The sequence below is a fragment of the Sorex araneus genome, chromosome X, assembly GCF_027595985.1.
Source record: "Sorex araneus isolate mSorAra2 chromosome X, mSorAra2.pri, whole genome shotgun sequence".
Lineage (NCBI taxonomy): Eukaryota > Metazoa > Chordata > Mammalia > Eulipotyphla > Soricidae > Sorex > Sorex araneus.
Genome location: NC_073313.1, coordinates 131,089,422 through 131,107,661, shown reverse-complemented (window position 1 = coordinate 131,107,661; position 18,240 = coordinate 131,089,422). Strand labels below are relative to the sequence as shown.

The 18,240-nt window shown below is 35.7% G+C and overlaps 1 protein-coding gene across 1 annotated transcript in view; it reads left to right on the top strand.

The window, feature by feature from the left end:
* DACH2 (dachshund family transcription factor 2) overlaps positions 1-18,240 on the top strand; it is a 299,991-nt gene that overhangs the window by 242,218 nt on the left and 39,533 nt on the right. Inside the window, exons 7-9 of the mRNA XM_055121151.1 lie at positions 10,896-11,041; positions 11,160-11,307; positions 17,029-17,175. Coding sequence (XP_054977126.1) covers positions 10,896-11,041; positions 11,160-11,307; positions 17,029-17,175 — 441 coding nt within the window. The remainder of the gene's footprint in view (positions 1-10,895; positions 11,042-11,159; positions 11,308-17,028; positions 17,176-18,240) is intronic.

The following is an 18,240-nucleotide window of genomic DNA, read 5'->3' as shown; positions in this document are numbered from 1 at the left end:
ACTATTTTTCTGCAGCTGAATTTTGAAAGTACAAAAATACCATGAAAAATGTATTTTCCAAAAATTTATGAATCTGTATATACTTACACTTCAAACCTCAATGTTAGGGTTCAAACCAGGCCATTTTAGCAACTTTGAAAGAGTATATACACTCAACAACAATTTATGGCATGGTGGTATTATAAGATATTGTATTTCTAGAACCACTTTTGTATTAAAGTAGAGAAGATTAAAATTTTATTGTCTTATATCTTCAGTTTATTAAATATATTTTATATCTGTAAAATAATGCTGCTATTATGTCTGGAATTTTGTGTGCATAAAATTCCATTGCTAACATCATTGTAAATAATGAAGCTATAAATAAAGAAGGAAAGAAAGTAAAATAAAACAAAATTCCAATACCATACTCTCCCCAGCATATCCACGTGTCTCCATCTTGAAGTCAACTTCCTTTTTTTCAAGAAATAAACAAGCTAGATATTTCAAACTACAACCTGTATAAAATATTCTCTGAAACAGAAATAGCTTTTTTCATGATGATAATCATTGTTATTATCAATCTTTTATGCTTTGTGGTTTTGGTTTTGTTTTTTGGTTAAAACCAGGCAGTGCTTTTTAATTTTTTTATATATTCTACAATATGTAAGGATAAAGGACCGTGAACTCTATGATTTGCTTTTAATAGGTGGAGAGCGGGGATGCAGGGGTAGGGGTGCGGCAGAGAACCTGGATTGATGGCAAATAATAATAAAGTATGTAGGGTAAAATAAATAAAATAAAAAAACAGGCAGTTTTCTGTGTTAACTCCTAACTCTGCACTCAGGAATCAATCCTGGCAGGTTCACGGGACCGTATGGGGGTGTTAGAGAGCAAAGTAAGGTTGGTCACAAAACAAGCACCCTACCCACTATACTATCTGTACAGACCCTTTGCTGTTTTTCTTCTGAAAACATAGTTTATAATAGGTTGGGATGATTGGCTGCTTTGAAAGTAAAAGGCAAGCTGAAACAATAAGGGTTTGTCTAAATGAATGTCTGCTTGCTGCTTCTTCCTGCAGAATAGTTAAAACATATTTCCTGCTTCTGTAAACCAGTTCCTGCAAAACATAGTGTGAGCTATGATTATCTTGTCTAATCCAACATATCAGTGTCAGGTAGTACTGTTTCCTTTTGAACCTTATCAGGAAGCCCTTTTTTTTAGAGCCATGGTGACAGTAGAAACAACAGCAAAATCAGCAACGGCAGTAATATTGATACCATTATTATTTTATCATAAAAGACTATGTTCAATGGATGTTACAAACTTACATGACAAGAGACACAGACCTAAAAATAAGACTGAAATTCATGAAGATTGTTGAATTGAGCATTTCTAATAGGTGCCTATTTATTGATAAAAATATATTTTTAGGAGGCAAGAAATAGTTGTGATGACCTGAATGCCTATGGCACAAGGGAAAGAAAAAATGTGAACACAACACAACTTATAATTAAAGTTATTTTGAAGAAATTTCAACTTCATAAACATAATTGGGTCAAATGGAGTCATTTCTGCAGAGGTAGTTGAGCCTTACGGGGGTTACTTCCAGCTCTGTGTTCAGGAATGCTTCCTGCTTTCCTGCTGTGCTTAGGGTATAAAACCCTAGCCTCCTCCATGCATGTTTTGAGTCCTTTGAGTCCAAAACACATGCATGTTTTGATGCATGATATTCATAGCTCACACTCAGTCCTTTGAGCTACCTTCTGCTTCAAATGGTGTCATTTTGAACTGATTAACTTTGTAACAGTGTTGTGCTTATGATTTGAAAGTTTATTTGGCATGAACACTCTTAATTTTTACCATAAAAATGCATCCATTTCTTAGCCAAAGAAGAAAATACAATGAATCTCTCATCAATAGGTGGCATATTGATGTGTATGCTACAGAAATGTGGGGAATAAAAAAATATTTCCTCCTGCACGTTACTTTACTGTGCTAATAAAACATTTTGAAAATGGGCATATTACAAATTGGTATCACTGCATAGTTATTAATGACTATATTGATATAAATGACAATCCTATGTAATAATCTACAGATTTCTAATTTTAAAGATAGTGCCAATTTATAAGCTATTTACTAAATAGTTTGTTCTAATTTTTTTCCATGGTTATGTTTCTGGATTTGAATCATTTATTCTTTTTTTTTTTTTTTTTTTTTTTGCTTTTTGGGTCACACCCAGCGATGCTCAGGGGTTAATCCTGGCTTTGCACTCAGGAATTACTCCTGAAGGTGCTTGGGGGACCATATGGGATGCCGGGGATTGAACCCGGGTCAGCCGCGTACAAGGCAAATGCCCTACCCGCTGTGCTATCGCTCCGGCCCCCGAATCATTTATTCTTAATCCCAATCTTATAAAACTATCCTCTTAGGAGACCAGAGAGATATTTGTCTTGAATGTAGCATCATAATCCAACCCACAGGCCTGAATATGGTTCCCTAAATACCAACAGGAGTGATCCCTGACTGCAGAGCAGGGTGTAACCCCTGAGCACCACCGGTGTGGCCAAAAAACACTAACTAAAAATAAGTAAAAATTAAAAAAATACCTTCTAATCTTTGGCCAAATTTAAGGTAAATACAGGCTCACTAAATATTACATAGAAAATGAACTTTTTTAATTTTATTATTTTTAGAGCATTATAAGCTATTCACGATTGGATTTCAGTCATACAGTATTGCAATACCCATCCCTCCACCTGTGTACATTTTCCAGTACCAGTGTCCCCAGGTTCCCTCCCATCATCCCTCACCCTCTACCCCTTGCCTGTCTCTTTGGAGATGCTTTTCTTCTCTCTCTCATTCTCTTTGGAGGTGCTTTTCTTCTCTCTCATTCTCTTTCTCTTTTGGGTATTGTAATTTGCAATATTGATACTGAAAGGTTAACAAGAATATCCCTTACCTACTTTTAACTCTCAGATCTTGTCCAATGTGATCTTTCCCAGCTATTATTGTCATAGCGGTCTTTTCTCTATCTTACCTACCCTCAGCCACACATACTTGTGGTTAGTTCCAACCATTGTCCAGTCCTCCTAACCCCTGTTTACCCTGGCCATGGATATTTTTATTCTACTATATATATACTGGAGCGATAGCACAGCGGGTAGGGCATTTGCCTTGCATGCTGCTGACCCAGGTTCGATTCTTCCATCCCTCTTGGAGAGCCTGGTAAGCTACCGAGACTATCCCGCCCACATGGCAGAGCCTGGCAAGCTACCCGTGGTGTATTCAATATGCCAAAAACAGTAACAAGTCTCACAATGGACACATTACTGGTAACCGCTCAAGCAAATCGATGAACAATGGGATGACAGTGCTACTAACTATATATATAGTTTATATTCCACAAATGAATGCAGTCATTCTATATCTGTCCCTTTCCTTCTAACTCATTTCACACGGCATGAAACTCTCCATGTCCACCCATTTATAGGCAAATTTCATGACTTCATTTTTTCTGACAGCTGCTTAGTATTCCCATTGTGTAGATGTGCCATAGTTTCTTTATCCATTCATCTGTTCTTGGGCACTCAAGTTGTTTCCAGATTCTGGCTATGGTGAATAGTGCTGCAATGAACATAGGAGTGCAGATGGTGTTTCTGCTGTGTGCTTTTGGCCCCAGGGCATATACCCAGAATTAGCATTGCTGGGTCAAATAGGGCTCAATTTCTAGTCTTTTGAGGAATGTCCATTTAGTTTTCCAAAAAGCTTAGACCAGTTAGCATTCGCACCAACACTGAAGGATAGTCCCTTTCTCACCTCATCCACGCCAACACTGGTTGCTTTTGTTCTTCTGGATGTGTTACAGTCTCTGTGGTGTGAGATGACATCTCATTGTTGTTTTGATCTGCATCTCTCTGATTATTAGTGAGGAAGAATATTTTTCATGTGCCTTTTGGTCATTCGAATTTCTTCTTTGAAAAAGTTTCTGTTCATTTCATCGTCCCATTTTCTGATAGCATTTGATGTATTTTTCTTGTATAGTCCAACTAGTGCCTTGAATATCCTTGATATTAACCCCTTATCAGAAGGGTATTGAGTGAATATCCTTTCTCATTCCATAGACTGCCTTTGTATTCTGGTCACTGTTTTTTTTGAGGTGCAGAAGCTTCTTAGTTTAAGATTCCCCCATTTGTTTATCTGTGCTTCTACTTGCTTGGTCAGTGGAGTTTCATCTTTGAAGATACATGGAATTTCAATGTCGTGGAGAGTTGAGCCAACCTTTTATTCAATATATCTTATGGATTCTGATCTTGAGGTTTATAATCCAATTTGATCTGACTTTTTGCAGGTGTTAGGTAGAGGTCTGAGCCCTTTTTTTTTCATGTAACTTTCCAGTTTTTCCAGCACCATTTGTATGAAGAATATTTCTCTGCTCCACTTTATATTTCTTGCTCCCTTATCAAAGATTAGTTGACCATATAGTTGAGGGTGTGTGTAAGGATATTCAACCCTATTCCATTGGTCTGTGGATCTGTAAATACATGGCTTTCCTACATGCAAATAATGAGATAGAAGAAAGTGATATGTAAAACCCAATCCCATTCACAATCATGTGTCAGAAAATCAAGTACCTAGGTACCATTTTAACAGGTAAAGGACCTATAAAAGAAAACTACAATAAATAAAAGACAACAAGAGGAAATAGAAACACATACTCTGCTCATGTTGGGAGAATTAACATTGTCAAAATGGCAATAATCCCCAAAGCATTGTACAGATTCAATGTGATCCTTATAAGGTTATCCATGACATTATTCACAGAAATTGATCAAACACTCTGAAATTCCTATGGAACAGTAAGCCTCCATGAATAGCTAAAGCAATTCTTAGGGGGAAAAAAGATGAGAGACATCACCTTCCCCAATCTCAAACTTTACTACAAAGCAGTAATAATTAAAACAGCATGGTATTGGAACAAAGGAATTTTAAAAAAATATTCTTCCATGATACTTTAGTAATCAAATATATTTTATTCTATTATAAATAATTTCCAATTTATTTTAGCAGTATTTATGTTACTACTATTTTAGGTCCAATATTGCTTTACAAACAGAAAATTAAATTATTAATCTGCCTTGAAGTCCTGTGCAGTAGGTTTTATCACATATTTACATGAGAAAATCGAGGCACATTTTTTCTTATTTAAAATTAAATAATTTTCCCAGGAACTTAAAATCATAAGGCAGAGATAAATTCAGAATTCCAACAAATTTTGCTCTTCATCTCTGTTCTTTTATGCCTACATTAATATTTATCAAATGTTTTGTATTAAAATTTTTAACCAAAATATTTAAATGTCTTAAATATTTCTATTTTACAAAATAAATTACAGGAATAAAAGTATGTCCAGTAAAATTTGAATTTCAAATAATAAGAAATCATTATTTAACATAAGAAAGTCCCATGGGTTTTTTGACATTAAAATAGTAGCTCTGAACTATAAAACAACATAAATAGCGCTATAATCTATGATACTGTAACTAAAATTAATTTAAAATATTATGCTACAGCATGCCACAGAGGCAGGGGCTGGGAAGGGGTGGGAGTGGTGGGAAGGATACTGGGAACATTGGTGGTAGACAATGGGTACTGGTGGAGGGTTGGGTACTCGATCATTATATGACTGAAACTTAATCATGAAAGCTTGTAAGTTTGTAGCTGTATCTCATGGTGATTCATTTAAAAATAAAATAAAATAGCATAGTATCTGAAATTCACTTTTTATTTGGCACCCTGTGATTTATCAGACATTTCCATTAAGGAAAATATTTAACATGTTTTTCTAGGTATTTCTAACTCTAGTTTGAAAATTTTTCATTAGCTTTTTCATTGACAATTTTCATTGGCTTGCTTAATTTACTATGAAAATTCTGTAGGGCATAATTTTAAGGGAAATGGAAACATTTTTTCATCTAGAGAATCAACAATTTGTTTCAATGTTTCATACAGCACTGATATCTTATTTTTGTTGTTCTGTTCTGCTTTTGCTTGTTTCTTGGGCCACACCTGGCTGTGCTCAGAGCATATCCCTGATTCTGTGCTCAGGGATCAGTTCTATCTTGTCTGGTAATGTTCTTGCTTTGCATACTGACAAATCAGATTTGATCCCACACACAATATACGGTTCCCAGATTTCTGTCATAAGTGATCCCTGAACAGAATAAGGAGTAAGCTCTAAGCACATCCTGAAGTAGCCTAAAATTCAGTATGTATGTATGTATGTATGTGTGTGTGTTTGTGTGTATGTCTAGATCTAGATCTATATGAAGACACACTAATATATAAAAACACATATATAGACACAGCAATATAAAGACACAGAATTTCCTCAGTTATTACTAAGACTAATGATTAATCGATGCACTTATGTGCAGAGTTCAAAAACTATAAGACTTCAAACTATATAATTAATTAATATTTATTAATTAATGAGTCATAGTTTAGAAATACTAGAACTTTTGCCTAAGCAATATTTTTAATTTTATATTTACAAAATTTCAAATGTTTAAACATTATAGTTGAAAGAAATGAAATAAACTTTGATATTCTGTTCATTTCATTTTCACTTCTTAAGGAAGAAGGGTGGGAGAAAAATAGGAGGGAAGGAAGAAAGGACAGAAGGAAGGAAGGTAGGAAGGAAGGAAGGAAGGAAGGAAGGAAGGAAGGAAGGAAGGAAGGAAGGAAGGAAGGAAAAAAGTGAGAGATTCCATAATATATTGAGGTTAATCTTCTGATGAGGAAGTTATATAAAAGACACACATCATGTATTTGTAATAAAAAGTTTTGGAAACATGTTCAATATAGCTTCATGGGGAAGAGAAATTTAACATTATATATAGTATATACTTGGAATATTTCAGACCAATAAATTAATACACTTCATAACATTTTGGATTCAACTGATTTTGAATCTTATGTTTTTCTAATATAATGTAACTGTTCTATTTTCATATTTTTTAAAATTCTAAATGTCAAAACTTTTCTATCTTAGAACATTTTGTTCAGATAATGCTATCCTCATTAAATAGTCTCACAGAAAGTACCCACAATTGTGTGCTACAGCTTTACAGATTACATATTTCACAGCAAATCATGATTACTAAGGTACCATTGGTGTTCAAGACTGCACACTAGATACATAGTATGCTGTCAACTGGAAATGTCACCTAATTGTATGGCAAACACACATTCTTATCCCTAAAGAAACATAATCACAGCCATTCTTCACACCACAAACCATGTGAAAATTGTTTCAAACTAAATTTATACTTATTCTTTTCTTGAATGAGACATTTTTTTTCCATTGGCTGCCAGTACTTAAGGGTTAATCCTTGATCTGAGATCAGGGTTTATTTCTGGCAGTGTTCAAGAGATCATATGTAAGACTGAGTGTGTATTCAAAAAATAAATATGAAGCCCACGGCTTGCTCTCTCTCTGCCTGCATTCAGTGGTCTCAGGCCACTTCCCCCACCCAGGATGGCCAAGACAATGGGCAGACGAAGGGACGAAGGAGGAAATGTGGGCCAGGCTGGTTGGTATCAGGTGCAGTTTATTCCTATCTCATCTTCATTCTCCTCCTATTCTCTTTCCTCCCTCTTCTCCTTGATTCCTCTTCTTTGGATCCTGCTCCTCCATTCTTCTTGCCCACTCCTCTTTCCTCCTTTTTTCTCTGCCCCTCTTACAGCCTTAGTTATCTCCTAAATCATGAGCGGGTTGGGATAGAAATTACATAGATGTTGTCATACAATCAACAGATATAAGGTCCCTTACTCAGGGGAAGTTTCTTCCAGGACAAACTTTCATTCAGCAAGAAGACCTGCCTAAGGGCAAAATACTATCCATGGGTGTGTTTCTCCGTTCCTTAGTCCAACAACCATTTAAACATTCATCTCAATTCTACTTCTTAATAAGATTAGTCATATTGCATAGACACAGTAAGCTTGTAGGGTGGCTCTCCTGGGGGCATCTCACTATAGATATCAGACTACAATATTAGGCCATATTAGTCTTTCCTAACCATAACAGGGTCCTAATCCTGTTGTTACTTTTTGAATCATGACAGAATTTGTCCATGACCATGCTCTTAATTTATAGTTAAGTATTATGGCTCTTAGTCTGGCCCATTTCAATGCCAAGGTAGCTCAGAGCATGTACTGTGTCGATCCAGTCCCTCATCAGGACCCTGATTTCAGGGTGCTAGGAACTAAGGGCACTGAGGCTTAAGTTGAGAAAACAGATGTCCAGGAGTGAATATTATTTGGAGTAAATTAACTCGCAAGTTACAAAAGCATAGCATTAACTGCCTTCCTGTATCTATACAAAAAGGGCATTGCTCTGAAGTAACTACGCAAAGGATATAAGGAGAAGAAAGCATTATTTCACTTTACAAGTCACAGGTACTGCTTAGGGTAAAATGGTGATTAACTGGTTGGGAAAGAGAGCACAGAAAAGAGGTTACAGATAAACACAGAGGAATGGGAATGCCTCAGGAGCACTGTGATGGGTGTAATCCAATAAACCTAAGCTCTCTGTGGCAAGGGAGACAGGACATACCAACGTTATCCTAAAATGCTTAGAGTTATATTCCTATAAACAGAGGAATAGGGGTGCCTCAGGAGCATTGTGTTGGGTATTACTCAGAAAACCTATACTCTCTGTGGCAAAGGAGAAAGTTCATACCAATGTTATCCTACAACTGGGCTTGGCAATATCTGAAGTCGGTGCCTTATACACTTTAGTTGTCTCCCTGGCCACATGAATGAGTCGTAACACAGCGGAACACTGAAAAGTTTTCTCAGCAGAGAGAGGTATATGTTAAAATTTTTCTTGTATCCAGACACTGAGATAAAAAGTTTATCGTGCATTATTTAATTAGAAATTCCCTAGCTACCCCATTTTGCATTGTTATTGAATCCAGGTAATAACAGAATTTGTTTGCAAGCTACTGAGAGTATCCCGCCCACATGGCAGAGCCTGGCAAACTACCCGTGGCATATTCGATATGCCAAAAACAGTAAGTGAAATGAATTAGAAAGAGAGGGACAGACATAGATTGCACTCATCTGTGGAATATAAAATAACAGAGTAGGAGACTAACACCCAAGAGTAGTAGTATATAATACCAGGAGGTTGGCTCCATGGCTTGGAAGCTGGCCTCACATGTTAGAGGAAAGGTAGCCCAGATAGAGAAGGGAACACCAAGTAAAATGTGGTTGGAGTGCCGCGCAGGAAGGGGTTGCGTGCTGAAAGTAGACTAGAGACTGAACACGATGGCCACTCAATACCCCTATTACAAACCACAATGCCCGAAAGGAGAGAGAGAACAAAATGGAATACCCTGCCATAGAGGCGGGGTGAGGGGGGGACGGGATTGGAGGGTGGAAGGGATACTGGGTTCATTAGTGATGGAGAATGCACACTGGTGGAGGGATGGGTTCTCGAACATTGCATGAGGGAAACACAAGCACGAAAATGTGTAAATTTGTAACTGTACCTCATGGTACAGTAATTTACTAAATTTATTAATTTATTAAAAAATTAATTAATTTAAAAATTAAAACAAAACAGTAGCAACAAGTCTCATAATGGTGATGTTACTGGTGCCCACTCGAGAAAATTGATGAGCAACAGATGACAGTGATACAGTGATCAAGATTATGTTTGAAACATTTTAATTTTTATGTCCCAAACATCTCCATTCCTAGTTGTAGAGAAAACTTTTCTGTTTTTTGTATCTCACATAAAATACTCACAAACATAGCTTAGGAAGAGTCAAATAGTTTGACTTCAGAAGATAAGAATGGACTCCTATATGTCAGGCAGCCCTAACTAATCTATCAGTAAAAAATTGTATTGGTGTCTATCTAATAGAGAATCTTGCTTATGTAATGAGAATGTGGGAGAAGATAATATTTAAAATGGACAAAGATACAACTTGTGTTTTTACTTCATAGGTGATATTTACTTCAGGAGTAATATTGTTCATAATAAAAGTAGCACTAATATTAATCCAAAACCAATCAATTTGTAAACAAAGAGCAATATATGTATTCAATGGAATGTTTTTCTGCAATGAAACAGAAGAAACTAACATAGCATGAACATCAAAAAGTCATGTTAAATGATAAAAGCTGGACATAGATTCTATGATCTTATTTGTGTGAAATTGAATCTCATTATAACTTAAAAGGAATGGATATTGATTAAAGAATTAATAGACCTACATTTAAGGAAAAAAGTGAAAACAATCTTATGAGTTGCAAAATTGATAAAATTCTTTATAGACATTCTTAAGTATAAAATAAGCTTGCTTTTCCAAATTACACTATCTTTAACTAGAAGTGTAGTTAAATTTTTATTTTGTGAAATCAGAGACAATTGACAAATAGGCATACTTCCCGATTTTCAATTTTACATCATTAATTTTAATGTGATTTTATTTTGGGAATCTCCAAATGGGTGCTCAGGAACCCGGAGCTCATGATGATTCTTAGCCAATTAGAACTGCATTAGAATTCAAGGGTGGGATAATGAGATGCTCCTTGTGCTCAACAGTATAGGGGATGGCTGAGGCAATGCTGCAGTGCTCCAGAGTCTCCCTGACCACATTTGGTGATTTGGGAATCCAGGGCTGCACCCAGAGATAATTAGGAGACCATATGATGCCAGGGATCAAACAAGGATATTCCACTTAAAAAAGAATACACAGTAACCCTTGAGATGATCTCTCTGTTCCCATCATCATTTAGTTTTATGAACAACATCTTTACTTGATTTCATGAGAAGTGAAAGAAAACAATATCCAGGATCTGAGCTGCTAATTTGTGAATATCCTGACAATTTTTTCCAGATGTGCCTATTAATGTTCCAATGATGAGGTCACATTTGGAGAACATCCCGTTGACTCCTGGGCAGGCCTTGCCTCAAGGATTCCCTGGACCATTCATATATGCTGATAATTTTTCTTCTGTGGAGACTCTGTTGATGAATGTTCAGGTATGCAGTATTATATAAATAAACTAAGTGTAATACAAGGCATGAATAACATAATTTTTTATGTTTGAGATATCAAACAAATAAGATGAACTCTGTGTCATCTGGTATACTCAAACAGGGTCTATTGAAAGTGGCTTTGGATAATACTCGTATCCAGGAGAAGCAGTTTCAGCAAGAAAAGAAGGAACTACGAATGGAGCTCTTTAGAGAAAGAGAAATTAGAGAAAATCTTGAGAGACAGCTTACAGTTGAGCTTCAAAACAAAAGTAAGTTTATTTTTTTTAAATTTAATAACTGTGATTTACAAAGCTGTTCCTCTAATCCCACAACCTGTCTTCTTGACAGATATATTTTAATTGTTGAAGATTGAGTCCCATATTTATAACAATGTTTTAAATATATCTAGTGATTTAGATGTATACAGACACCTCATCTACACACCACGGACGATTCCAAATCCTGTGATCCTTGCCCCTACATCCAGACTACATTTTCTTGCTTCTTCCCTATGTTTTTCTTTTTCTTTTCATTTCTGTAATCTAGGACCAAGGGTTTTCCAACATTTGGTACATACTGTTATCTTGCCGTGATTTTCTATATATCACAGATTAGTGAGAACAGCTGGCATTTGTCCTTGTTCTTTTGATTTAACATGTGATGCTCCAGGTGCATCCAATTTGCAGCCAAGTTCCTAATAGCATCATTGTGGCTTCATAGCATTGATTGTATATTATGCGACAACTTCATTATTCAGTCTTATCATTAGACACCTGGGTTGTTTCCACAGTCTGGCTAATGTACTAAGTGTCGAAATGAACAGAGGTGTGCATATCTCTTGGAGAACTTTCCCTCTATATCTATTTCGTTGAAGGAAGTTTTCTATGAATTAGTGTTGTATTTTTTCAAAATTTTTATCTGCATTGGTCAATAAAATCATGATTTTTAATATTTCCTTTTGTTGATATAATACATTACATTGATTTATTTTCATATCTTGAAACACCCTTGCATGCCTGGTATGGTTCCCAGGTAATCATGATGAATGAAGCTCTCATAAGTTGTTGGATTTGATTTTCTGAATTTTTGTTGTGGATTATTGCATTGATGTTTACAGTAAAATTGGCTTGAAATTTACTTTTTTAGTATTATCTACAACTGCTTTGGGTATTGGTGTGATGTTGGCTTCATATTTAAACTGTTTGGAAAGAATGCTCTTTCTTCAATCTTTTGGAAGATTTTGAGGAGTATGGATAGCAAGTCTTCTTTAAAGAATTGTTAGAAATTACCATTTTTAACTTTAAGTAATTATCTTCCCAACGTAAACATGACCTGTTTTCTTTATATGCTTGTATTTTATTTTTCTGTACTTTTTCTTCTGAGCCTATATATATCTTTAGTACTAAAGTGGGGGTTCTTGCAGACTGCAAAAGATTGAATTTTGTTCCTGTATCTATTCTTTTCATGGCAAATCCAGTCCACTGACTAAAATTTCACATACAACAATTTGTTGCCCTTTTCTGTGTGCAGTCTAGGTTTTAGTGTAGTATGTCTCTGTTTGTACTTCTCTTATTCTCATCCAATACACTTAGATATCTGATGGTCGTCCATTTTTCATTGTTTGTTTCTTTTAATAGTGATATGGAATTGTCATAGGGCTTACATTTAAGGTAGTAAGTTTTTATTCCCTTTTAAATTTAAAGATAATAAGTATAGAATTTTTTCTAGAAGTTCCTATTATTACTCTTGTTTTATGCCACAGTTCATGATTTTTAATTAAGTATCTTACTATTCCCAGGGGTTCCTCCCCTCCCTTTCTCCTTTCCTTCCTCTCTCCCCTCTCCCTCAGTATCTCTCTCTTCTTTTTCCTTCCTTCCTTCCTTCCTTCCTTCCTTCCTTCCTTCCTTCCTTCCTTCCTTCCTTCCTTCCTTCCTTCCTTCCTTCCCTTCTTCCTTCCTTCCTTCCTTCCTTCCTTCCTTCCTTCCTTCCTTCCTTCCTTCCTTCCTTCCTTCCTTCCTTCCTTCCCTTCTTCCTTCCTTCCTTCCTTCCTTCCTTCCTTCCTTCCTTCCTTCCTTCCTTCCTTCCTTCCTTCCTTCCTTCCTTCTTTCCTCCCTCCCTCCCTTCTTTCTTTCTTCCTTCCTTCCTTTCTTTCTTTCTTTCTTTCTTTCTTTCTTTCTTTCTTTCTTTCTTTCTTTCTTTCTTTCTTTCTTTCTTTCTTTCTTTCTTTCTTTTATTTCTTTCTTATGTTCTTTTTTTCATTCTTTCTTTCATTCTTTCTTTTGTTCTTTGTTTCTTGCTTTCTCAAATGCTTAGGGGTTACTCCTACCAACCTGCTTGGTACACCATATGGCAGTGCTAGTGATCAAATCAGGGCTTCTAGTATAAAAAGCATGCACATCCTTTATTTCAAATAAAAATAAATAAAAGGAATTTATTTTACTTTATATAAATTCCATAATATTCTAGTACTGCAGGCTTAGTGGAAATAAATTCCTTAAACTATAGAGAAGCCATTGCACTGTAGCACTATTGTTCAGATGTTCATCGATTTGCTCGATCAGGCACCAGTAATGTCTCTATTGTGAGACTTGTTACTGTTTTTGGCTTATCGAATATGCCACTGGTAGCTTGCCAGGCTCTGCCGTGTGGGCAGGATATTCTCGTTAGCTTGCCGGGCTGTCTGAGAGGGACAGAGGAATCAAACACGGGTCGGCCATGTGCAAGGCAGACGCAATACCTGCTGCTCTATTGCCCCAGTCCAAGAGAAGCCATTACTTTCTAAAAATCTGACTTACAACTAATCAATATTAATAGTTATCTGTGGATTTTTCCCATTTCATAATGTGTATATATCTTTCAAGTCCTTTCTGTCCTATAGAGTTTCTGCTGAGAAGGTTACTTGTGGTCTTCCAAGGCTTTTCTTATATGTGAGCTTACCCTTTTCACTTGCTGCTTTTACTTAGGATTCTCTATATTTTTTAAAATCCCGTGGCTATTTTTCTTCAATTGAAATCTCTGTGCCTTCAAATGAGTTTTCACAATCTTCTCTCGTTCTGGCTACTGTAATCACGTAGAGCTGGATGGTGTCTGGGAACTTGATGCTTCTGTGACTTTAAAAGTAGGATTGTACTTGAAGTCTTAACTGGAGACTGAACATGCAGTGCAGAGCTGGCAGGTAATCAAGTCTAGCTGGCTGTAGGTAATCAATGGAATATAGTTAGATTTAGAAGTATTTCTATGTGTTTTCTATCAGAAAGGATCTAATTTTTGCTGGAGTTCCAATATGAATTTGCAGGAACTGGGTCAGTTTGTCTTTTCTAGGTAACTAATTGAGAATTGTTTTTGCTTCTAGCAAGTTTGAATATTTTTGTGGTGGGTGGCATTCTAAAGGATCTGCCATCAAGGCCAGTTACTATTGATTTTGAGGTACAATATGGTATTCAGTAGTACAGATGTCAGCAATGTTGTGAGAGGTTGCCATACTGGCATCGACTTGATATTCAATCCTAATTTATTCTCTAAAGTCTCCTGCCTCCCATTTTTTATTATTAGGATAGTACCAATACCGTGAGGTACCTGGTATTGCAAAATATCTTGCTTATTATAGTTTGCTGCCCTACTTTGGGGTTTCTTTCTTGGTGAGAGTGTCTCTCTGAATGCTTTCCTTTTGTCCCTTGCTGTAGGAGCTTTCTTGTCAGGATTTCAGGTAAGTTTCATAATAAAAATTATGTAGATACTCTGTTATTTCTGGAGGATAAAACCATAGATTCTCTCTATTCAGTCATCTTGCCTTGCTCCAAAACGTCATTATTTTTACTATTTAAAAAGTGTTATAAACATTTTTAATACCCTTAGCATATTGAGATTTTCACATAACTTATGAGTTTGCTTAATGTGTCTTGAATCATTATCCTCTTTCATTAAATAAGACCATACTATGATAATAATAATATTAAGATATATATGTATGCTATTAATAATGCCAATAGTTTATCAAACTTTTTAATTACAAGACCTGGCTTCTTAATCCCTTATTATGAGCCAACATACATTTGTAATTAAATAAATATGTTTAATACATTTTTAAAAATTCGCACGATAAAAGAATACACCTTAGGTGCTGGAGCAATAGTACTGCAGGTAGGGTGTTTGCCTTGCATGCAGCCGACCCGGTTTCAATTCCCAGCATCCCATATGGTCCCCCAAGCACCACCAGGAGTAATTACTGAGTGAAAAACTAGGAGTAAACCCTGTGCATCACTGGGTGTGATCCACAAAGCAAAAAAATAAAGGAAGAATACACCTTAGATTTAAATGGAACTCTCGTTTATTTGGTAAGAATGTTGTCTGGCACAGCCTCAGTGAAAAACAGTATGAATATTTCTAAGAAGACAAAGACTAGATCTTTGGTATAACCCAGTGATCCACTTCTTATTACCTACTTCAAAAACATAAAAAATTAACTTGAAATATCACATATGCACACCTATATTCACTGCAGTGCTAAACAAAATATCCAGAAAATGAAAACAATCAAAATGTTCAATGGCAGATGAATTAACAAAGAAGTTGTGGAATACTATGAAGATGTAATGAAAGATAAAATCTTGCAGTTTGCTAAAATTGTGACAGAACTGGAGGATATTCCATAAATGAAATCAGTCAGAGGGAGAAATACCAATACCTAATGACCTTTCTTATCTATAGCATACAGAGAAATGAAACAAGGAAAGAAGCTGTTTAAGGATTTTTTTTATTTGCTTTTTGGGTCACACCCGGCAATGCACAGGGGTTACTCCTGGCTCTGAACTCAGTAATTACCCCCTGGCAGTGCTCAGGGGACCATATGGGATGCTGGGAATCGAACCCGGGTCAGCCATGTTCAAGGCAAATGCCCTACCCACTGTGCTATTTCACCAGCCCCTGTTTAGGGATTTTTTTACTTGTGTTTTTGCCACACCTGGTAGTTGTCAGGGTTTATTCCTGAGTCAGCACCCTGATACCACTCTTGGGGAGTGTGAAGGACCATATGGGGTACCAGGATCCAACCTGAGGCATCTTTGTACAAGACAAAGATCCTATTTGGTGTATTACTAGGAGTATGCTCTGAGTACCAGGAGTGACAACAAACAAACCAAGCAATGAGAGTAGTGTCTTGGGATAGATGGAATAAAGAGGCAAATAGAATGACATAAGAACAGTGTTTGAGAGTCACAGACAATTTGGTGGTGGTGAAGTTTCCATGACTTTATATGTTAAGGTTATAAATGTTATATCCATGTTCTAACAATGTGTTCTAATAATTTTTCTTAATAAAATATAATAATTTCTAAATGTGATATATATACAGAATTCCTCACATCTCAGAGAAATACAAGTTTAAAAATAGGTCAAACCTTACTCAAAAAGGGGCCAGAGTGATAATACAGTGGGTTGCGTGTTTTCTTTGTGTGCATCCAACCCAGATTTGATCTGCTGTGCCACATATGTTCCCAACAGCCCACTAGGAATGATCCCTGAGCACAGGCTAGGAGTAAAGGAGTGTGTGGCCCCCCCAAAAATAATCACAGACTTACTTAAAAACATATGTTTCAAGCTAGCTGATACTTTCTGATTTGTTTTATATAAAGACATATGGATAGCAATTATTTGATGAATAAAAATTTAAATATTAATACCATATTTAATATCACTAAGAGCACATTGTCAAAGTAGAAAGTGATTCTCTACCATTAGTACTGTCCCATACAAATGCTTTGTACCATAGAACAAAAATATTAGAAAGGTAAAAGCAAATTCTCACAAATGAGTGAACACTACTTATATGACTCTAATGTGAAATGGAACCCAAAGCATCTAATGATACACTTATATCTGTATCGGATATATTGTCTCCTCACATTTATAATCTATATTTCATAGTTCATCAGACGTGGTAACCGTGTTTCACTGACCAATCTTTGCAAATAATTTACCTTTTTACATTTTAGATACCATGCAAAAGCGCCTGAAGAAAGAGAAAAGAGCCAAGAGAAAATTGCTGGAAGCCTTGGAATTTGAATCAAAACGCAGGGAGCAAGTTGAACAAGCACTTAAGCAAAACACAACTGCTGACAGCAGCCTGAGCATTTTGGATGGTAATATCTGATTTGGAATCTCACATCCTAAGCATATAAATAAAACCACAAATTTAAAGATGAGAGAAAAGGAAGGGTCATGTGAAGGAAGGAAGGAAAAAAGGCAGGAAAAAAGGCAGGCAGGCAGGCAGGCAGACAGGAAGCAAGAAAGGAAGGAAGTGCTATATGTCATTAACCAAATCTTCCAAAATCATTTAATATTCACCTATTCAAACAAGATAATGATAGAAAATAATGATAGAAAGTCCTGCTTAGTTTTGTAACACATGTACTAATACTGATAACCTAAGTGCATTTTGTCATTTATGTTAAAGTATGCTGGTATTTTATGTACGCCATTTTAAGGAGATATAAGATATGGGGGTCCTTTAATGCATAGTGTGTCAATATGGAAGTATGTACATTTGGTGAAAGAAGGAAAACCTGGTGGAAAAATAATGTTCTACATAAATTCTCAGAGATCTTAAGTCAAGGGTTGCTCTTGTCATGAAATCTCAGGATAAAAAACTTTTAATTTTTTTATTTATTAAAATAGATAACATCGTTTAATCTCAGCAAACTCAGACATAAAATAAATGACAATATATTTATGCCACATAGAATTACATATTTTAAAAGTGGGAAATAGCAGTATTGCTCATAAATTTCTTAAAATTATAATTTGAACTAGCAATAGGATAAATTGTGCCTCATTATGTAATTGTACTGGCTTCAATTTCTCAAGAAGATTAACATCTCTTTCTCCCTCTCTCTCTATTTATATATATAAAACAAAAGAGGAAATGAGTTTCGCTCTAGCTCAATTTTCTGTAATAAAGGTACACAAACTGCTTCTATGGCAGAATGAGTTCCTTGAATTAAAAATTATTTCACATTGATTTTTTTTACTTTGATAATCTGTTGATTTTCGCTAACATCAGTTATCAAATAATTTAATGGAGTTCCAATATATATGAACAAAACTGTCTATATTAAAGTGTGCTTTGTGGATGTGGACAGATTTTAGATTACAAAATTAACATTTTAAAATTCATCTCTCTAATTCTTTTCTCCTTTTAAAATTTT